General features: G+C 47.1%; 1 protein-coding gene across 1 annotated transcript in view; it reads left to right on the top strand.

The window, feature by feature from the left end:
• Window positions 1-23,581, top strand: part of LOC144894251 (uncharacterized) — a 35,157-nt gene that overhangs the window by 10,171 nt on the left and 1,405 nt on the right. The window contains exons 2-3 of the mRNA XM_078786522.1: window positions 2,901-2,964; window positions 22,677-22,775. Of these exons, the coding sequence (XP_078642648.1) occupies window positions 2,922-2,964; window positions 22,677-22,775 (142 nt within the window). The 5' untranslated portion in view covers window positions 2,901-2,921. The remainder of the gene's footprint in view (window positions 1-2,900; window positions 2,965-22,676; window positions 22,776-23,581) is intronic.

Genomic DNA, 23,581 nt, shown 5'->3' with positions numbered 1-23,581 from the left:
TGGACAGGTTGTGTGTGTGACGAGGAAGAATAGCGTCAATTTTGGTGAAGATCCGGATCCGGCTAGTAGAATTTTAAAGTGATTCTTCCCCATTGAGTGATTTGGCCAACCAGGTGGAGGTTTGCTCTCTACTGAGTGCCCTTCTAGTTATAGTCTGAAATCTCCACACAGACTGCTAAAAATAAACCACTCCTTTGGACAGTGGCAGCTCTTGTGATGAGATGAAATAGCTCCTCTGTTCAATGCAGCATTATCTCATCCAACATCTAATTAGCGTGTCCATTTTTCGAACATAAATTGGTTGTGTGGGTTGAGGGAAAAATTTAGTGACGTTTCTTTCTGTCTTTCTTTCTTCTTTCCAGCCTAATGTCTGCACTGATGACGTGATGGGTTATTCAATTGAGGCATTTGTTCAAAGTACCAATCAAGTATTGGTGCCATACATACAGATTATAGACAAAAGTCTGTATTTGGTTACCTCCATCACCAAAGGTTATGTTTTCACCCCTGTCAGTCTGTCTGTCTGTCTGTCTGTGAACAGGATATCTCAATTTGGACAAAAAAATGGTGGACAGCTTGGGTTTGTGACAGGAAGAATTGATTCAATTTTGGTGAAAAGTTTAATCCGGATTCGGATCAAATAATTTTAAAATGATTTTTCACCATTGACTGATCGGGCTCGAAACGATATGTCAAAAGGTTATGGACGGATTCGGGCTAAACTTGGTGGACAAATTGGGTGTATGACGAGGAAGAATCAATTCAATTTTGATGAAGATCCGGATTCGTATCCGGCCCATCAGTTGGATACAAAACTTAAACTGTTCAGCCTGGCGCAGTTATTCTCTGTACCGAGTGTCGTTCTCGGTTTGATATATGCTTTTATTGAAGCCTCTAGACAGAAACACATGTAAGACAAGCTTAAGATGGTTGTTGTTTCTGAAATCTCCCACATCCCTTTTCATTTCAACCCTCTCTGCACATCCTTTATATCCTTACTCTCATATCTTCAATATTGTACACCGCTCCTTTCCTATGCCATCTCGAGGCATTGCAAATCGTCATTGCCGGGCACCGAAGGGGGCTCGGCAGTGACGCACGCTGAAAGGGAGTACTCAGTTTTCACTCTGGTTGTTTCTTGTACACCGCACCTTTCCTATGCCATCTCCAGGCATTGGAAATCGTCATTACCGGGCACCGACGGGGGCTCGGCAGTGACGCACGCTGAAAGGGAGAACTCAGTTTTCACTCTGTTGTACACCGCACCTTTCCTATGCCATCTCCAGGCATTGCAAATCGTCATTGCTGGGCACCGAAGGGGGCTCGGCAGTGACGCACGCTGAAAGGGAGTACTCAGTTTTCACTCTGTTGTACACCGCACATTTCCTATGCCATCTCCAGGCATTGCAAATCGTCATTGCCAGGCACCGAAGGGGGCTCGGCAGTGACGCACGCTGAAAGGGAGTACTCAGTTTTCACTCTGGTTTGTTTGTTTGTTTGTTGTACACCGCTCCTTTCCTATGCCATCTCCAGGCATTGCAAATCGTCACTGCCGGGCACCGAAGGGGGCTCGGCAGTGACGCACGCTGAAAGGGAGTACTCAGTTTTCACTCTGGTTGTTTGTTTGTTTGTTTGTTGTACACCGCTCCTTTCCTATGCCATCTCCAGGCATTGCAAATCGTCACTGCCGGGCACCGAAGGGGGCTCGGCAGTGACGCACGCTGAAAGGGAGTACTCAGTTTTCACTCTGGTTGTTTGTTTGTTTGTTTGTTTGTTGTACACCGCTCCTTTCCTATGCCATCTCCAGGCATTGCAAATCGTCACTGCCGGGCACCGAAGGGGGCTCGGCAGTGACGCACGCTGAAAGGAAGTACTCAGTTTTCTCTCTGGTTGTTTGTTTTCTTTCTTTCTTGTTTGTTTGTTTGTTTGTCCGGGCGATATCTCAGCCATCCTTTGAGCTAGGAAGCTGAAATTTCGGCACAATAGTGAGCAAGTCCTTTGTCAAAAACAGAATTTTTTGTTTTTTGATTAATCAATTAATTGAGGAGTTATTTAATTATTAGCGATTAATTAAGTACTTATTTAATTAATCAAATTTACTTTCTCTTCTGACCATTAACTCAGGCACCTTTTGAGTTAGGAAGCTGATATTTGGACATGCCAATGACCAGGTGATTTGGCTGCAAAGGCTATTTTTGATTTATTAATTAATCAATTAATCAATTAATCGATTCATTATTTAATTATTCGATTAATGACTAAAAAAAATTTTATTTTTCATTTACAGATTCTGATGAAATGGAGGTGGTTTATGTGTTCTCTGACCGAATTGATTAATAATTTAATTTTTTAAGGATTATTATTTATTTATTTTCATTATTAATCATTTATTTATTTTCTTTCTCATTTGGCCAATATCTCAGGCACCTTTTGAGCTGGGAAGCTAATATTTGGACATGACAGTGACCAAGTGATGTGGCTATCAAGGATATTTTTGATTTATTGATTAATCATTTAATCGATTAATTATTTATTGATTAATTGATTAATTATTTATTGATTAATCAATTAATTATTTAATTTTTTATTAATGACTTATTTAATTAAATTTCTAAAAGATACATCTTCGGATGAAGCACTAGTGGTTTAGTTATGTTATTAGCCAATTGATTGAGAAAATATTTTGTGATAATCTTTTATTGATTTTAATTATACAATTAATCAATCAATCAGTGTACACCTCTCCCTCCCAATGCAGCCTCTATGAGCTGCACTGCGGTATTGCCGGGCGCCGGAGGCGTCCCGGCAATACCACGCTGTAGGATATTTAATTATTTGGCATGGGCGCGGTGTACTTTGAATGTATCTTTACTTGTTTCACTTCTGTTTGCTGCATGCAGGTAGGAGCAAACAAAAGAAAAATGTATCTCTCCATTGCTGTTTCTCTGGCACTGCTTACTGCAGGTAAGGAAAACAAATTCATATATTATTGTATATACGTATTTAGTAGTTAGCCTAAGCCTGGTGTTAGCTTAGTGGTTAGGGTGCCGGCTTGGGATCCTAGGATCCTGAGTATGAATCCCGGTCGATCGTTGAATTAACACCAGGGGGTATTACTCAGCCTGTCATCCTTCAGAGGTCGGCAAATTAAGTACCAGCTCACTGGTAATTGGGGCACTGCATCAGCGGCCCAAACGCGCCTCCAGAAAAATGATGCAACCAGCAGCCACAGCTGCAAACGAAACAACAACAACAAATGGTTAACCTGAGAGTCGACGTTGGCAAAATAGTCAACTAAAAGTATCATTACATACGGTTCTGATTTGTTCACTGAATCATCGAATGTGCTAGCAATAAAAGGTAATGTTAGGCCGGCTATCCCATCTCCTTGCAATCACTTGGGGATGCCAAATATCATACATCTTTATGCTATGAGGAGCCTGGACATTACCTTCACTCAGTCCAAAGTTCTCTGTATGCTTTTTATTTTCTTAGTAGGGTTTATAGGGCTCTATAAGGATCTTAAAGGGTGTAAAGGTCTTCAGGAGTATAAGGGGTCTAAAGGGTTTTAAAAGGTCTAAAGGGTCTCGTGCCTTTGATATGGTCTGGCACCCTGCCCTGCTCACCAAACTCTCCTCTTATGGTATCCATGGAGATCTCCACACATGACTCGCAGACTTCCTCTCCTGTCGTCGTCAACGTGTGGCTCTAAATGAAATTCTCTCATCTCCCCTTCCTGTTCAGGCTGGAGTTCCCCAAGGCAGTGTTCTGGGCCCTGTGCTTTTTCTGGTCTTCATTAATGATTTCTCCAACTCTCTGGAAAATCCACTCTATCTTTTTGCTGATGAATCCACCATCTGCCGCTCCATATCTCAACCCTTAAATTAGCAGGTAGCAGCTTCTTCACTTTCTGCAGACCTGTATAAAATCATAAACTGTTCAAACAAGTGGAAAATGTCTTTCAATCCTGACAAATCTCACACTCTCACTATGTTTCTCCAAAAAGATAATCTGGACAACCCTCCCTTCTACTTTCCCAACAATCCTCTCCAAGAAGTTCTGTCACTCAAGCTCTTGGGTCTCACAATCTGCCATGATCTTTCCTGGGAAAACCGCATTTACAAGCTGGCCTCCAAAGCCAGTTGCCGACTGGTCATCCTCCGTCGTGCAAAGTCCTTCTTTGGCACACCTGAGCTCCTCACCACATACAAAGCTTTCATCCCCAGCTTGATGGAATACTGCTCTCCCTTCTGGGCTGGTGCTCCTGCCTCACACCAAGCTCGGCTTCACGCTGTAGAAACCAAAGCTTTCAGAATCATTGGTATGTCCCACCTTTCACTCTCTCACCACAGGCAAGTAGGCAATCTTTCTGTGTTCTACAGACTCCCCTTCGGCCTAGCCTCCCCAGCTCTGTCTGTGCTCTTATTGCCGAGTTATTTTCTTCACGACCCTCTGTTAACTTCTATACTGATGTGAGTTGGACTCAAGTGCTGTCATTTTGTTCTTAATGAATTAATGAATGTCTTCTGCTTATCCTTAATAACACTGCTTTCCTCCCAGCTCATCCGTCCTGCTTTCTTTCTGTCTCGACCTTTCCACCTCACCGGAATTTTCTGCATCCTACACATTTGCTCCTTGATGTTTGTTAATTTCGCTGATGCAGACTGCCCATATGTTAGGTTCTCCCAACTTAGAACACCTAACGTTCCTCTCATTACCTTTCTGAAATCAAAATGTCTTATCTTACTATCCCAAACTCCATATCTTAACAATAAAGTTCCTTCCTTTCGATTTTTTCTTTTTCTGTATTTCTTTACATACTGTACACTCATTGTTATAATCGGAAACTCATTGTCCAGCAGAGAACATTTAATATTTGACATAACTTGTGCCATCTTGCTTAATTGTGCAGGAAAAACCTATTTCCGCACTCGTGATGCCCTTTATTTTCGTATCCGTGTATATGTGATCAGTGTCCGATTTCCCGCATGACTTTGTTGTATCCATGTATATGTGAGCGTTATCCTTAAGGTATACCACTTTACTTACTGGGTATTGATTGTCAACCTCATAATGGAAAATTATGAAAAATAACTTAAGAATAATGATATCTTCTTTCCATCAATTTGTGAAATATTCAAACTAGCAACGGTACCCGCCCTATGGGCGGAGCTTCAATTGGGAGGCCCAAATGAAAAGGCAAAATTTCAGAAATTGAAGGCTTTTTTTATTTTAAACGATTCATATAAACATCCGTTGAATCATATCACATGCAAATCATCAAAATCTAAACAGTACATGATGCCCATTTTGAAAAAAGATTGAATTCTGCAAAACGGAAGTGGTCGCTACACATCTTTCTCAGTCGCACGTTTATGTGTGAAGAGTGCGTGCCGAATCAGTAACACGGAAGCGGCCGCTGTTTCTCAGCTGTTTCTGTTTCTCTGTTTGTTTCTCTCAGCTGTTTCTCAGTCGCTTTGCACACGCTGCCGTGTTACTTTGGAGCCGCACGTTTATATAGGAAGAGTCTCGACCTTTCCACCTCACCTCACCTCCTCACCTCCTATTTGATCATGTGCTTGTCAAAGTGGACATCTCTCTGGCCATTCTCAGAGAGCCTCCTCAGCGTCGACGAGTCTGGCATTTCACTCAGGCCGACTGGGACGGTCTTCAAGCAGCCATCAATCGTCTGGATTGGTCTCCCATCTCCACTGCCTCTGACATCAATTCTTCCTGGGAATTCTTCCAAAGCAAACTGATCTCTCTCATGCACAGATTTATCCCATCTCGCCTTCAGTTGTCTTACCCTTCCTCCCGTCCATGGTACACTGAATCTTGTGGTGAGGCAGTTGCCCTGAAACAACTTGCCTTTGCCTCTTGGAAGGCTAATCCAACTGAAGGAAATCTCAGTTCCTTCCACCAAGCTCGGAACAAGTGTGTGTCTACCCTCAGGAGTGCCAGGAAGCACTATCTCTCCTCACTCAAGAATGAACTCTCAAACCTGTCTCCTTCCTCCAAATCCTGGTGGCATCTGGTCAAATCCGTTTCTGGTGTTTGTTCCCCCTCCATCCCCTCCCTTACCTCAAATGGCCACACAGTTGACATCGCACGTGACAAAGCCGAATGCCTCAACTCTGTGTTTGCCTCAAAATCCTTAGTCCCAAACCCATCTCTCTCTGTTCCCACCTTTCCCAGTCGAACCAAACTGCTCCTGGACTCTGCGACCTTCTCTCCTGACAAGGTGGAGGAGTTTTTGTCAAACCTCGACTCTGATTCTGCAACTGGACCAGATGGCATCAGCCCACGGGTCCTAAAATCCTGCTCTGCCGCTCTATCTCACCCTCTCTCTGTTCTTTTCACCCTATCTTTTGCTCAAGGTCATCTGCCAGCATCCTGGAAATCAGCAAACATTACCGCTTTACACAAAAAAGGTGCAAAAACAGATCCTTGCAACTACAGACCAATCAGCCTGCTCCCAATTATCAGCAAAGTCATGGAATCCATCATTGCTTCGGATATGAAATCTTTCCTCTTCTCCAATGGCTTGATCTCTGATCATCAATTTAGTTTCAGACCAGGTCACTCTACTCTGGACATGCTGCTTCTGCTGTCTCAACAATGGATGGAGGTCCTCAATGCCAAACAGGAAATCAGAGCTGTCTCCCTTGACATATCACGTGCCTTCGATACGGTCTGGCACCCAGCTCTGCTCACCAAACTCTCCTCCTATGGTATCCATGGAAATCTCCATGCATGGCTTGCGGACTTCCTCTCTGGTCGTAGTCAACGTGTGGCCCTGAATGGATTTCTCTCATCTCCCCTTCCCGTTCAGGCTGGAGTTCCCCAAGGCAGTGTGCTGGGCCCTGTGCTTTTTCTGGTCTTTATCAATGATCTCTCCGACTCTCTGGAAAATCCTCTGTATCTCTTTGCTGATGACTCCACTCTCTGCCGCTCCATTCCTCTTCCCTCAGATCGGCAGTCTGCAGCCTCCTCACTCTCTGAAGACCTGGACAAAATCACAGACTGGTCAAACATGTGGAACATGTCTTTCAATCCTGACAAATCTCACACTCTTACTATGTCTCTCCGAAAAGATCGACTGGACAACCCTCCCATCTACTTTCTCAACAATCCTCTCCAAGAAGTTCTGTCGCTCAAGCTTTTGGGTCTCACCATCTGCCATGATCTTTCTTGGGAAAACCACATTTCCAAGCTGGCCTCCAAAGCCAGTCGCCGACTGGGCATCCTCCGTCGTGCGAAGTCCTTCCTAGGCACACCTGAGCTCCTCACCACATACAAGGCTTTCATCCGCAGCTCAATGGAATACTGTTCTCCCCTATGGGCTGGTGCTCCTGCCTCACACTTGGCTCGGCTTCACGCTGTTGAATCCAAAGCTTTCAGAATCATTGGAATCTCCCGCGATGAAGCTATCTCTGAGGGCCTTTCACTCACTCACCGCAGGCAGGTAGGTGGTCTTTCTGTCTTCTACCGACTCCTCTCCGGCCTTGCTCCCCCAGATCTCTCTGTGCTCTGTCCCCCAAATATTCCTACAGGTCGCACAAGATCTGCCAGCCACCCTCTGATGGTTAAACTGCCGAAATCTCGGCTCTCTGCTCACCTTCACTCTTTCATTCCTCTTTTCTCCCGCCTCTGGAACAAACTCCCACACTCACTTCAATCACACTCCTCCCTCCAGGTCTTCAAAACAGCTGTTCACCACCAGCTCTTATCTTCCCCCATCCAAAACCTTGATCTTTTCTACCCCCACTAATTCACCCCAGATCCACCTTGTTTGAAATTCCAACTTCTTTCCTGGAAGTCTTGGCAGTGTCCATATGTTTTATACCTCTCCCACCCCCCCCCTTCCCATGCCTACCCCCCAAAGCCCTCTCCCTCCCACAGTTCTCTCGATGTCTCCATGTCTCTCGGTCCCTGCTCTCAAATGTTGTGTTTGTGTCCTTCCCCCTCTCTCCCCATCTTGTCTACCGCTCCCGATGTTATTTGTTTTGTGTGTCTGTTTGTCTTTCTGTGTGATTAATGTTCGCTCTTTCACGAGCCTCGATCTTGTATACAAAAAAAAAAAAAAAAAGTTCTCAGGAGTCGATCTACTCTCTCCTGGTATGTAGAATTTCAACAAAAGCCACATCACTGTTCATATCGGTAAATATTATTCCATCATGTTTGGAAAAACTGGAAAATGGGAAAACTTGGAAAAATTGGAAAAACAATATGGCCTATTTTACTCCAAGGGGGCCCAAGGATTACCCATCCAAAATATTGTTGCAATCGGTTCAGCCGTTTTTGCGGTACCTTCAGACGGATGGACATTTGGTGAATTATAGTAAGACTAGTGAGGTACCCGTGCTAAGCACGGGTGGGAGGCCAGAAGTAAACCGACAATGCAGAAACGGCGAATGCTAAAGCATAAAACCAATAAATTCGACATTGCTGTAGCACTTTCAGTCACACGTCAGACATGGACAGCAAGTTCGTGAAGGACTTCCATGAAAAACGTACCCGTTCGCAAACAAACGGGTACGTTTGTTCCATACGCAGTCAATGGCGAATCTGCATATGGCGATCCACGAATGTCACGTTTAGAAAGTAAAAACCATCACGGCATTCCGTCATTCACTTGAACTCGATATCTCTTTTTTCATTCCAAACAGCATAACTCCAATCACAAATTAAATAAGATTAATATAAAAAATAAACTTTTAACAACATTCGTCACATAAACAAATATTTAAATCCTGATGTAAAGTTCCGTACGGTTGGGTGAATACAATTACGAATTCAAAATCGTAATTGCATTCACTCAATTCCAATCGTCAATTGATACTTTAACAAACCGATTAACACGATTAACGTTTAACGATTAAACATTACGATTGAATGATGGTTGTATTGGGATATTATCAAACCCGCGCATTGCGTAATCTGTCCACTTCCGGATTTGCTGCAGGTTTGTAATTCTCATCAAAATCGAAACAATATTTGTAGAATTTCAATAAAAGCCACATCACTGTTCATATCGGTAAATATTATTCCATCGTGTTTGGAAAAACTGGAAAACTTGGAAAAATTGGAAAAACAATATAGCCTATTTTACTCCAGGGGGTCCTAGGATTAGCCACCCAAAATTTTGTTGCGATCGGTTGAGCCGTTTTTGCGGTACCTTCGAACGAACAGACGGACAGACATTTGGTGAATTCTAGTACGATGTGCTCCGTTGAAAAACTAGGTAGTTTATTATCTTAGAATTTGGCAATATATTCTGTATATAGTCTATTCTGTATAAAGTCTATATATATATAGACTATATATATATATGTAGTCTATATATATATATATATATGTCTATATGTATATAGTCTAGATATAGTCTATAAAGACAATTCTGTATATTACTTTCGTTTCTTCTTTGGTTTTGGTGTACATAATTAGTAAATATCTGGTATTCCTTTACTTTGGTTTCATTCTCCCCCGATCGCTTTAGTCTTTTCCCTGATTGAATACCTGTGGCATGATTTGGCCAAACGCTCGGAGTCGGGTTAGTCCTTTGTTAATGGCTCGAGCTGCGGATTGCTAAACCGCTCGGCAATCTTCCATCTTATCCGCGGCTCGGGTGGGGCTCATTTCCTCGCTTAAGCATAAGTCACATTTGCTCTACGGCTAGGATACGGCGGCCGTACCCCCCCTAAATTGACAGAAACGTGCGGCGGCCGCAGAGTTTCTGAGGTGGCCTCAGGGTGGCCCTAGGGCGTATGGCTATCTTTTACAAGCCGTAGGGGTCGCCGTGGAATTATAGCGCGGAGTTATAACTTTTTTCATTTCTAGGGTGGCCGTAGCAATTCGACAAGCCGTAGCCATGACAACTGTAAGTGCTGTATACATATGAAAAAGAACTGGTATATATACCCACTCGTTACCGTCCGTCTGGCCGCACGTTCGCCCTAGGGCCCCCCTGCGGTCACCTTGCGGGCACCTTGAGGCTACCTTGCGTCTGCCTTGAAAATTCTATGGCCGCCGCAGGGACGCCCTAAGGTACACCGTGCGACATCAAATCAAATACCGTACGGCACCCCCACGTTTTCGGTCTCCACAATTTCTAAATACCCCGTGCGGCTACCCGAAAAATAAAAACATATGTGACTGCTACATTGTGTGACCGTGGAAATACTGCGGCCGCCCTATAATTGCTAGTGGCCGTAGATTTTTTAGACCCTACGGCCGCCGAGCCAAATGTGACGGAAGCATTACTGGAAGGTGCTGGTAATTAGGTCATAGGAATAATTGGCCTACTACCCTATTCAGCGCTGACCGGAAGTGACGTGATAGCTCCAGGACCGGCGGAGACGGCTAGCTTAACAGGACAATGGGGTTAACCCCCCCTTGCTAACGGGAGTGCCGTCCCCCGGATCCATAACAATTGGAGAGTATTTCTTTATTAGAAGCGAGTATCCACTGTTTTTATCTTTTTTTTAATGCTTCTGCCACCGAAGGTTGCCAGAGGCATTATTTTTTCAGGTTGTCCGTCCGTACGTATAATAATAATAATAATGCATTTATTTTATATAGCGCTTTTCAGGAAGCCCAAAGACGCTTTGACAGAGTGCAAAACATAATGCATAGCAAAACATAAAAACAATTGCAAAAAAAGAAGAATCAATAGGGAAATATTCAAAGCACAAAGGAGGGAGAAGGAGAGGAGATAGTCAGGAGTTAGATGCTGTGGGTTAAATGTTGAATGCAGTGTTGAACAGGTGGGTCTTGAGTGATGTTTTGAATGTGGTGAGTGAGGAGGAGTCTCTGATGGTGTGAGGTAGTGAGTTCCAGAGGGTGGGAGCAGCGATGGAGAAGGCCCTGTCCACCCAGGATCTGAATTTGGGTGGGGGGGGGGGGGGGTCAGGAGGTTGGTACCAGCAGAGCGGAGGTTGCGGGTGGGAGTGTGTCTGGAGAGGAGGTCAGCCAGGTAGGATGGGGCCAGGTTATGGAGGGCTTTGTATGTCAAGAGGAGGATTTTGTACTGGATTCTCTGGGAGATGGGGAGCCAGTGAAGCTTGTAAAGGACGGGGGTGATGTGGTCACGGGTCCGGGAATGGGTGAGTAGATGGGCAGCGGAGTTCTGAATGTATTGGAGTTTATTGGTGATTGTTGAGGGTGAACCATAGAGGAGGCTATTGCAGTAGTCCAGACGGGAGGTGATGAAGGCGTGGATGAAGGTTTCTGCAGCCATGGAGGAGAGGGATGGACGGAGACGGGCAATGTTTTTCAGGTGAAAGAAGGATGTCTTTGTGATCTGTTTAGTGTATTTGTCGAAGGAGAGGGTTTGGTCAAAGATGATGCCAAGATCCCAGATGTGAGAGGAGGTGAATACTGGGATACCGTCGATGTTGAGGGCAAAGTTATGGGTGGATTTTATGAGCGTTTTTGGGCCAATGATGATTATTTCAGATTTATCATAGTTAAGTTTGAGGAAGTTGATTTGAAGCCAGGATTTTATTTCAGTGATGCAGTTTGTCAGGATAGAGTGGGTGGCGGTGGAGATGGACTTGGTGGAGATGAAAAGCTGGATGTCATCGGCGAAGCAGTGGAATTGGAGACCATGACGGCGGATTAAGTGACCGAGGGGGGACAGGTAAAGGATGAAGAGGAGGGGGCCAAGAACTGAACCTTGGGGGACACCTTGGGGGAGGGGAGCAGTGGGGGATTTGCAGTTATTGATGGAGATGAACTGGCGTCTGTCAGAGAGGTATGATTTAATCCAAGAGAGGGCAGTGCCGGTAATGTTAAAGGTGGTTTCAAGTCGGGTGAGGAGGATGGTGTGATCGATGGTGTCAAAGGCGGCGCTGAGGTCGAGGAGGATGAGAATGTTGAGGTTGCCAGCGTCAGAGGAGAGGAGAAGGTCGTTGGTGATTTTGAGGAGAGCAGTTTCAGTACTGTGGTTGGAGCGGAATCCGGATTGGAATGTTTCATACAGGTTATTGGCAGAGAGGTGATGTTTGAGTTGAGTGGCTACAGCGCGTTCCAAAACTTTTGACAGAAAGGGTAGGTTGGAGATGGGTCTGAAGTTATTTAGGGTGTCAGGGTTTAGTCCAGGTTTTTTCAGAATGGGGGTAACAGCAGCAATTTTGAGGGACAGTGGGACGATGCCTGTAGACAGGGAGGAGTTTATTGTTGCAATGATAAGTGGAGAGAGAGCAGGAAGGGAGGCCTTGACAAAGCTGGAGGGGATGGGGTCAAGAGAGCAGGTGGCAGTTTTCATTCCTATGAGGAGTTCAGAGAGGTCAGTAGGAGAGACTGGGGAGAATTGAGACAGGGGATGGCAGGATAAGGGGGGGCAGGTGGTTTGAGGGGGAGCGGGTGCGGCGGTGGTCAAGCTGTTGTAGATGTTTTCAATTTTGCGTTGGAAGAATGAAAGGAAGGAGATGCAGTTGTCTGCTGTGAATGACTGGGTGGTGGTGTTCAGGGGGCTGAGGAGTTTGTTTATTGTAGAGAAGAGTGCTTTTGGGTTTCCGGAGCCAGAGTGGATAATTTGAGAGTAGTAGGCGGAGCGGGCGCGGGAGAGGGCATCTTTATAGTGTTGTAGGTGGTCCTTGTAGGCCTGGGAGTGAACTGTGAGACCTGTTTTATTGTGGAGTCTTTCAAGTTGGCGAGCACGAGGTTTCATCAGGCGGAGTTCAGGGGTAAACCAGGGAGCAGAATGGGTGAAAGAAACTGTTTTGGTTTTTATAGGCGCAAGTTGGTCAAGGCAGGAGGAGAGAGTGTGGTTGTAGTAGTCAGTGAGGTCAGAAGGGGTGTGGAGGTCAACGAAGGGAGAAGTGGACATTTTTTCAGAGAGGGTGGATGAGAATGAGGTAGATGAAAGAGCGTTTAGCTTATGGAAGTTGATAGTGTGATAATGCCTTGGTGCTGGGGTGGGGATGTTGATGGTCAGAGTGATGGCTAAGTGGTCAGAGAGGGTGAGGTCAGAGCCAGAGAGATGGTGCAAAATTAGTCCAGTAGAGCAGACAAGGTCCAAAATGTGACCATGGTTATGGGTAGGAAAGTTGACATGTTGAGTTAGGTTAAAGCAGGTGAGTAAATCAGTGAAGTCAGTGGTTATCGTGGAGTCAGTGGAGTCCATGTGGATATTGAAATCACCAAGGAGGAGGATTCAGGGGTAGAGGGAACATAGCTGGGTCAGAAAGTAGGAGAAGTCAGACAGGAATGATGGGTGTGGTTTGGGAGGGCGGTAGACGACAGCCATGACTGACTGTGTGTGACCAGAGAGTTTAAAAGCCAGGTGTTCAAATGATGGAGCAGATGAGATGGAGATGAGGTTGGGATGGACGTATGTCCGTCCGTACGGGCTAAACCTCGTTTTTCTCAGGAACCACATGCCTGATTGAGATGAAACTATCAGGGTAGGATTGACACCCATGTATAATGTTTTTTAAATGATAATTGTGATGTCATGGGTCACGTTGTATGGCAGCCATCTTTGATTAAACTCAAATAATTTGTTTTTTATTTCTCAGAAACCTTAATGTGACACTTGGCACATTAAGTACTCCCAATGGGGAACAAAAGCATAATAATAATGACATCATAAGTGAAGTGGTATACCAGTGTTACATGCTCCTCCCCAAACCCCGGTCACAGTGTACCTCCGAGCCCCGAAAGGAGTCACGGCAGAAAGATGTGCTATTATGTGTGCCAATGACCAATGGTGAAACCACACCAATCAGTTGTTACCAAGAACCAAGTATTGTATTAGTATCGCACAATAATAACAGCACAAGTACAATATACTTCATTTGCACAACAAAATACCATACAATTCCTATGATGGTACCACCAGTTTCTTTACTCGATAACTCACGGTGCTCCACGTGAGCGAAATGTAACACCCCCAAAGTCACTGTCCCGGCACCAGGCCAAAGTCGATCCACGCTCTGGTGATCACAAGAAAAAGGTCGTATCGAGACCAGAACCCCGGATGGCTGACAGTCAATGCTGCCGAAGAGCCGCTGGGTGGGTGTCGGGCCGACATCGGTCAGGCAAAAGTTCACCCAAAAGGCGAATGGGAATTCACACCTTCAGTTCACCAGATAAGGACGCTGATATGAACGAGCAGCGGCTCCCAAGCGGAAAACCGTGAATTCCCAGGCGAAATCCACGTCACACACGCGAACCAGGCTAACGGCTGGCTCGAGGTGAAATGGCTCGTGCGAGGCAAAATGGCGGATGGGCCCGTAATGGAGGCGTACCTGCTCTCCAACAATGATTCACTTTTTGGAATCAACAGCAAAACCCGTCACGCAGGTTTATCTGCCGCAGCGACACTGTCACAGGAATCCCTTTCCCGGAGAAACCAATATTCGCTTGTGACCAGCGTTCGCCAGCGTCCGCTCGACACCTCCAAGCAGATAGGTGCCGGATCTCCTCTTCGGATCTCGGATCTCCTTCGGATCTGCCGCCGGCCTTCTCCCCTTATCAAGGGGGGATTAATCTCCTTGTCTATACTGACCTGGCTCGACCCGAGACCTATTACGTCCCTTCCGGACAGCGCCAAATAGAGTTTCGGGACCAAATTCGCTCGTACCTAAGTAATAGCACTGCCCTGGAAGCGAGAAAATAAGCCTCGCATGAATCACGTGTGATGGTGATACGCCGAGCGGTTTGCGTACACGTGATCCGCGCCGTTATAGATAATGGAACCCGATTCAAGCGATCTTATTCATGCCATGCTTAGTCAATGGAGAAATCATGGAGACGATTGAATACAGAAGAAAAGGAAGAACAAATATGTTTAATTATTATGCACGTATTTACAGCTCAGGACGAAGAGACACAGGGAAATCCTTAGACAGTCTTATTCTTAATACCCCAGGACAAACGGGCCCGTCTCACTCACACTCACACGGGGATTGCAGATGGGCAGGATGATGTTCACCAGCGCCGCGGTGGTCGTCCAGGATCGGCTCCGTCTCACTCTCCACAGTCCTCGGCACGTCCGGCGAAGATGGAGGTAGGCAAAGGCAGGAACTCGTATCGTGTCGCTCGAACAAACGGGTAATAATCTCGGGGCAAACGGTAGAGGGCGGACTTTGCGTGGCTGGCGGTTATTCAGCCGCGTTCACTCGCTTTGGCCGAACCGCGTAAGTTATCAACGCCCTGGCTGCGCCCACGTATTCCTCGTAACAAAGTTCATACAGCACGAATGATTCTCTTCAAGTGCGTCTACCTTCTCAGAACTCAGAAGTCACTCCAGCGCACCTCTCCCATAACTCTGGGGGCTCCCGACTGAACTCACGCGCAACTCAACTCAACTGAGTACTGACGAGCGCCTCTCCCATAACTGGACTAGCGCCTCTCTCATAACTGGACTAGCGCCTCTCCCATAACTGGACGAGCGCCTCTCCCTTCTCATAACTTGACGTGGGGGCTTTGCGCGATCGGTTTTATTGCCACGCCCTTAGCCCGATCGATGTTCCAACCACGCCCTGTGACGCAGGGCTGCAGCCACACACTGTGAGCCCTGATTGGTGACTCATGCTTACCATCCTCGCCTCGCTGCTGCGACGACCTCAACCCTCCTCCACCTGCCGAGGCCCACCTCGTGTTAACTCGACTAGTGAGCAACCAATGCTTAACAAACTGGATCGAGCCTGTAGAGGTGGAATGGTTTGTAGAAGTAGGGCCTATACTCCTGTCTTTACAACAACGCAGGATTAACACTGGAAGGGGCCTACTCTCACATATACTCAGACACAACTATACTACAAATGAGGCTACATGTTGCTCGTGTGACTATCTATGGGGGGCAACTTTTAACCTTTATTGAACTTTACTCTACAAATCTCAAAACCGCAGCACTGCCCCCCTCCCTCGTCAGACTCGTCCCCGAGTCAAACCCACACAAGTGTGAACGACCGGTTTTGAGAAAGACTTGGGACTAGTTTTTAATTACATGCGACACTTAGATGTGGTTCCCCCTAGCGTTTAATCTAACCCCGTGTATGCGACAGTTTTACAACACTAAATATGTCCCACCTACTGCGTTGTGTAACTAACTAACAGGCTCGCACCCACAACTAACCGAATTGCGGAATTAATTCTCAAACTACACATAAAGCCGGTGGGTAGCATGTTATTTACAATCACAGAACCTAATTATTTACATTTCTATAACCCAGGACCTGTTCTTTTTGTGGAAAGAAGATTGGAGGGGAGAAAAAGCACAGCAATGCACCAATACACAAAACACATTCATAAAAAGAGTTCACAGTTCACCATTTGCTGCTGGGCCGCATCTTCTTCTTGCTTCATATTCTGTGTGCAATAAAAACTTAAAGTTCTTCTTTCCTGGCACACCAAGAATAAAATGTACAAGAACCCGTGTTCGTTTTTATTTGTCAGCAGGGCCAACCCTATGTGGTCCAACTGCGTGACATTGATGCCACTCAAAATACATGGTCCGAAGATGCAAGGTAAGTTTGCAGCAAATGACTGCTCAGCAAAGTGTAAAGCCACAAAACGTGTGGTCCATGTGTAATGTGGTGCAACAAAGTGTCTGTGCACATGCAGCAAAATTATAATAAGGAGTACGGCAGCAAAGAACTGCGCAGTTCATCTGCACGGGTGTAGCAATGTGCAGCCGCACAGGTGTAGCATGATGCAGCTGCACAGATGTAGCAAAGTGCAGCCGCACAGTTCGAGGTTGCTGCACAACTCCTCCAAAATGGGTCCATGGGTGGGGAAGAGAGACAAAGCACAGTTAGCAGAGGAAATGGCGCAACGGTACACATCAATCAAGGCAATGCAACATGAGGGTCGCGGGAGAGCGAGCAGAGCAAGCTCGTCCCTAACCGTTCGTACCCCCCCCCCCCCCCATGTGAGCTTACACTACCCTTGCCCTTCCCTGTATTTACAAATTACAAATCCGTCACTACGTCTTGTCTCCCATATCCCCCTCTATACCAAATTCGTCGTCCAATCCCTCCCAAGAAGGAAGGAATGGAATAACACACAATGTCACATCACGTCGAGATGCGTCTTACTTACTCAAATCATTGCACTTGGTGCTGGTGCGGAGCTTTGTTACCTTGTGAATGAATGTGGATGGTGCGAAGGGAATTCCTCATCCTAACTACACCAGTTACATTAACTCACTTACACTACCCCGGGGTCATGTCCTGCCAATCGGCATTTTAAAACTATGTGGTTCTAAAAACCAATTCCCATTGACCACTCTGCGATGCCCATGAATTTGGGTCTCACTCCCAAATTTTTCAATCTGTGCCTTTGCACAATTTCGGGGCTGGGTCGTGTGGCTCCACTAGCAGGTCTACATACCTGCGCACCTCCGTGACTGAAGTCGCCACCCGAGCTTACCTTGCTCCTTGCGACTACCTAAATTGGGGAAGGCCCCTCCTGGCTCTCTCACCCCCTGATGCCCTCTCTGGCATTGGGATACCAGGGTCCTTCCCTAGGATCCTCGGGCCCCACTGAACACTACTCATAACTCTAACTGGCTCCCAGAGCCTACCTGCGGCCTCACCTGGCCGACAAACTACCAGTGGCGGAGTGCTCCAATAACCATACGCACCAACAAAGCCCACACGCCCAGCCATTTCATAGACTCATGCACCCATCCAAGCACTTCATTGCCACTACCTGCACCGCAGGTGTCGATATCCAAACAATTTACCTGAGCCCTCTACCTAACTTTAAACTACCAACCCCGGGTATTCGTGAAGGGGTCCATCTCCCCCCATTCACTCCTTCGCACCATGCATTCCACACCTTTTACTTCACACTAAGCATTCCACACCAAATATTCTCACACGCACCAAGTTCTCTTGCACACCTCTTGTGCTCACACACCTGTCCCCCACTTGCACACCATGCAAGTCAATTCACTTCAACACAACTCCATTCGTCCTCAATACACCACCTCTGGTTATCCCCAACCAATTCCTCATTTGCTCAAGCTCAGCACACACAGTGATTCTCATTCAATTCCTCATTTGCTCAAGCTTATCCACACACAGTGATTCTCATTCAATTCCTCATTTGCTCAAGCTCATCCACACACGCACAGCATCATCTAACTAACTACTTCTCCCCCTAATACTCGTGCTCCCCTGTCTTCACTTACACTAAGCACTCCCTCGTCATTAACAACCAGCTAAGTTAACTACGTCCCCTCTACCTGTACCAATGTCCCTACTGAAACCTTGTCCCTACTGTCATTTCTAAATCCCTAACAATTATCCTAGCCCGCCCTCGGCTAGTTTACACTGCCACCCCATAATCTAGTGCTCATGTGCCCCAAGATTCGTGAGGAAGGGCGAAACTTCCATTCCTACACACCGAGCACCATTCGCCGCCAACACTATTGCTATTCCAGTCCTCTGAACTATGAGCCTCTCCGTGCGGAAATACATTCTCGTCACAGCTCGGCTTCGAAAAGCCGAGCAATGCATGTGGGTGGTTGGTCTCCTGTTGGTTGGGTCCGTCCGGCATTTTCGATTTAGGGGAAGAGGCATGCTTGGGCCAAGGCTCCAGGTGCCATCTCTGCGCGGAGCCTTTCGGCCCCCTGCACGATGGCCCAACCGCCCACGGTCAGAGCACCGCAGCCGCCAGGGGGTGCGGTTCCGACCTCTCCTACCCCCCCCCCCCCTCGAATCGTACCGTTTGCCTCTTTCGCCACGGCACGGCACTGACCATACAGGGCGGGGCCCGGCACGAATCGTGCACGCCGCCGCGGCAACGATCCCCGCTGATCCACACTGCACACAAAGCACACCACGCACTGAGGGCTCGCGTCGGCTATACGTCGCCCTAACCGCTCCCCCGGTCTGCGTCGATGCTCGAGCCGCGTTCTCAACACACGCGACCCGTTCCACTCTCGCACATCGAGGCGCTCCAGCGCCTTCCATACATTTCATACATTTCGTTAATGCACTCTCCCGTGCATTCTCTTCTCTTGCACACTCAGGTGCACACCACACAGGCACACTCACGCCGCTCGCACACTCCATTATCACACATCCTCGCACACACCCTGGCGCACTCATACTACTCGCGCACTCCGTTACACACTTGGCCATCGCACAACCTCGCACACACTCTCTTGTCACACCCTCAGTAACAACCACGGGTGTGCACTCTCCGGGTACACACCCAATCACGCGCTATGGTGTGCACTCCTGCACACTCCCTACAACACGCTCCGGTGTGCATTCGCTCTCACTCTTGGCCATCGCACACTCTGTATCGCACTCTTCTTTGACACACTCTTCCCACTCACACTCCGTCATACACTCACGCTTCGGTGCACACTGTTTTTGCACACGCGCGCCATTCACTCGCGTACACCTCACAAAGGACCTTCCACGAGCGCCCAGGTTTCGTCGCGATCCCAAGCGCGCCAAAAATCTTTTCGCGCCAAACACTTTCGCGCCATACACACTCCTGCTCACATTAAGGACCTTCTTCCGTGGCAGCACCTGCGAACCTTCATTGGGGTTAGCAAGCACGGCATCACAATGCGAACAAGGACTTTGCGTGCATTCCATTTCTTCCCTCGATTTAATCTCTAACTCTGCCTCTCTTCGGCCCCAATTTCAATTATAATTTATTTTTCCTCGACGACCGCCGGCGCCAATAAAATTTCTTTTTCCAATTCGGCGGCCGTCGGCTTTTCCACACCCCGAGTCGGGATTTCTATCCCCCCGGTCAATTTCCCCGCGCTCTGCTCTACCCCGCTCTCCACGCGTTCCTCACATTGCGTTACCTCGTCGCGTCCCTTTGCGACCTCCTCGCCCAACTTGCGCCCTATGTCCTTCCCCATTTCTTTTTTCCCCCGGATGTATTTGTCCCCCAATTCTTTCAATTGGCCACCCATGTTGTTTTCCAGCCCCAATAACCCATCTTTCATCTCCTGGGTGGATTTGTCACTCTGGGCATCCAATTTTGCAGTCAACTCGCCCTTGCTACACCTTGCATCGTTCCTCATTTCTTTCAGGCTATCCTCCGTTTTTGCCACAAAGGCCATCATGTGTGCCATAAATAGGCCCATGTCCATTGGTAGCGCGGGCTCAGCTCTCGCCGCCATGTGCGAGGCGCCGCAATTTCCTACCCCTGCGGCCAGCCCTTCATCAATTGCCTCTTCTTCCCCCAATTCTTCCTGTGGGTCCTGGGTTATCAACTCTTCCTCTTCATTTACCCCCACCAGCATTTGACTGCCTTGGCTAGCCATGGCACGAATACAATTTTGTATTTTTTTTTTAAACGAAATTTTGGTCGCTCGTAATTTGGAGTGCGTTAAGCGCACTTTGGGTCCTATCCCAAACTCCTGACACCAAATGTTGCGGCCAACATTACATTTGGTGTCCAAAATTTTGTCTAACAAATTTTGTCCCAGGTTCCAAATCCCACTCCCCGACACCAATTGTTGCGGATCTGCCGCCGGCCTTCTCCCCTTATCAAGGGGGGATTAATCCCCTCGTCTTTACTGACCTGGCACGACCCGAGACCTATTACGTCCCTTCCGGACAGCGCCAAATAGGGTTTCGGGACCAAATTAGCTCACACCTAAGTACTAGCACTGCCCTGGAAGCGAGGAAATAAGCCTCGCACGAATCACGTGTGATGGTGATACGCCAAGCGGTTTGCGTACACGTGATCCGCGCCGTTATAGATAATGGAACCCGATTCAAGCGATCTTATTCGTGCCACGCTTAGTCAATGGAGAAATCACGGAGACGATCGAATACAGAAGAAAAGGAAGAACAAATATGTTTAATTATTATGCACGTATTTACAGCTCAGGACGAAGAGACACAGGGAAATCCTTAGACAGTCTTATTCTTAATACCCCAGGACAAACGGGCCCATCTCACTCACACTCGCACGGGGATTGCAGATGGGCAGGATGATGTTCACCAGCACCGTGGTGGTCGTCCAGGATCGGCTCCGTCTCTCTCTCCACGGTCCCCGGCACGTCCCGCGAAGATGGAGGTAGGCGAAGGCAGGAACTCGTATCGTGTCGCTCGAACAAACGGGTAATATCTCGGGGCGAACGGTAGAGGGCGGACTTTACGCGGCTGGCGGTTATTCAGCCGCGTTCACTTGCTTTGGCCGAACCGCGTAAGTTATCAACGCCCTGGCTGCGCTCACGTATTCCTCGTAACAAAGTTCATACAGCGCGAATGATTCTCTTCAAGCGCGTCTCCCTTCTCAGAACTCAGAAGTCACTCCGGCGCACCTCTCCCATAACTCTGGGGGCTCCCGACTGAACTCACGCGCAACTCAACTCAACTGAGTACTGACGAGCGCCTCTCCCATAACTGGACTAGCGCCTCTCCCATAACTGGACTAGCGCCTCTCTCATAACTGGACTTGCGCCTCTCCCATAACTGGACGAGCGCCTCTCCCTTCTCATAACTTGACGTGGGGGCTTTGCGCAATCGGTTTTATTGCCATGCCCTTAGCCCGATCGATGTTCCAACCACGCCCTGTGACGCAGGGCTGCAGCCACACGCTGTGAGCCCTGATTGGTGACTCATGCTTACCGTCCTCGCCTCGCTGCTGCGACGACCTCAACCCTCCTCCACCTGCCGAGGCCCACCTCGTGTTAACTCGACTAGTGAGCAACCAATGCTTAACAAACTGGATCGAGCCTGTTGAGGTGGAATGGTTTGTAGAAGTAGGGCCTATACTCCTGTCTTTACAACAACGCAGGATTAACACTGGAAGGGGCCTACTCTCACATATACTAAGACGTAACTATACTACAAATGAGGCTACATGTTGCTCGTGTGACTATCTATGGGGGGCAACCGTTTAACCTTTATTGAACTTTACTGTACAAATCTCAAAACCGCAGCAGTGACCAACGTTCGCCAGCGTCCCCTCGACACCTCCAAGCAGATTGGCCTTTTCTCTTCCCGATCTCACTTGTTCCGCTCAGCCTCCTCCTCCTCTCCTTCCGGTTTCTCCCGATCCATTTCGTTTTTCTTTTAAAACACGAATTTTTCCTTTTGAAAACAGTTATCTCCATTTCACTCAAACTATAACAATAATAGTATAGGAAACTAAAAATGCTTCCAGTGGATGAAAACCACAAAGACGGAAGTGACGAATCCGTAACAACCAGCCATAAATGTTTTAATCGAATATATATCCTAAAAATCTGAAATTGCATGCACATGATCAATTTTGCATCCGTCTTGGAAAGAAAAACGAACCTTATCCGATCAACACGAAACTTCACAAACGTGATCCCCTCCCCTTACATATGCAGAGTGTACATTTTTGATGTCATAAGTCACGTGGTTTGGCAGCCATATTAGCTTGAAAACCGATATTAAAAAATCCCTTCTCCAAAATGGCTTCACCGATTGATGTGAAACCAGTCATGTGGTAAAAATGTGAAACTTCAAAACAGCTGAAGGGAGTTAAACCAAACTTGTTCACTTTTAGGACAGTGAACAAGGGCATATACCCATTGTCACGGGCAGGGACTACGCGGAGGCATATTGGCGACACAGTCGCATTGCTCTAGTTTAATGTTCAGATGCTTTATGACACCACATGTGAGAAATGTATTCACAAATAAGATTGTGGGGATAACGTTTAATTTGTTTTCATTCATTTTTGTTTGCTTGTTGTCATTGCAGTGACAGGATTACAATGCTATGAAGGCAAGGATGGCTATAAAGTCAGTGAGTGTGCACCTTTGCCAACACCTGCTTGTTTAAGCCTTGAACTTCAGGCAGGTGAGGCTTATTCATCTGCAAGCCCAGTTCAATAGCCATACATGGTTAATGCTTAACTACGAGTCAACAACATGATCTTTTATTTCACAAGCAACAAATTGAATGAAGGATTTTAAAATGGTTTGTCAGAGGCCTCCTCTGACGATATCATTATTGCAACGTCCAGTGGTGGGTACCAGAGCATCTGCTCTTAAAGGCCTGTTGATCGCCATTGCTCTCTCTCTCAAATAAATGTTTACACAGCCACAGCTGGCTGAAAACAATGACTGCCATTTCCCACATTGTTGACTTGATTACCTTCCGGCTTCCAGTCAATGCATAATAAGATTTTGATGAAAAAAAAACCCACCGTTTAGAGGCCATTTTTTCCCCGCAAAGCTGGGGTTGGCCTTTTCGGGGACCGTGGTAGTTGTTGTTTTTTGGTCCCCTTTTTGAAGCAATGTTTTACGGCTGGATGCCCTTCCTGACGCCAACCCTTTTTGCCGCCTTCAACGACAAACAGGGAATTACCAGTGAACTGGTACTCAATTAGCCGACCTCGGAAGGATGACAGGCTGAGTCAACCCCCCTGGCATTAATTCGGCGATCGACCGAGATTCGAACCCAGGATCCTAGGATCCTAAGCCGGCACCCTAGCCGCTAGCCCAACACCAGGGATTTTGATGATTTTGATGAAAGACGAGGCCAAATTCCAGCCCTGGTATCCAGCAGCCATTTTTACCTGATTTGTAACTAATTTCTTGCCATGTGCTAAAGAATGACATTTTTAGGGGTGTCAGGATAAAGCCACACTAACATGACTGGGG

The sequence above is a fragment of the Myxine glutinosa genome, chromosome 11 (genome assembly GCF_964187855.1).
Source record: "Myxine glutinosa chromosome 11, kmMyxGlut1.1, whole genome shotgun sequence".
Lineage (NCBI taxonomy): Eukaryota > Metazoa > Chordata > Myxini > Myxiniformes > Myxinidae > Myxine > Myxine glutinosa.
The sequence above is the reverse complement of the archived record's forward strand: the minus strand, read 5'-3'. Positions and strand labels throughout refer to the sequence as shown.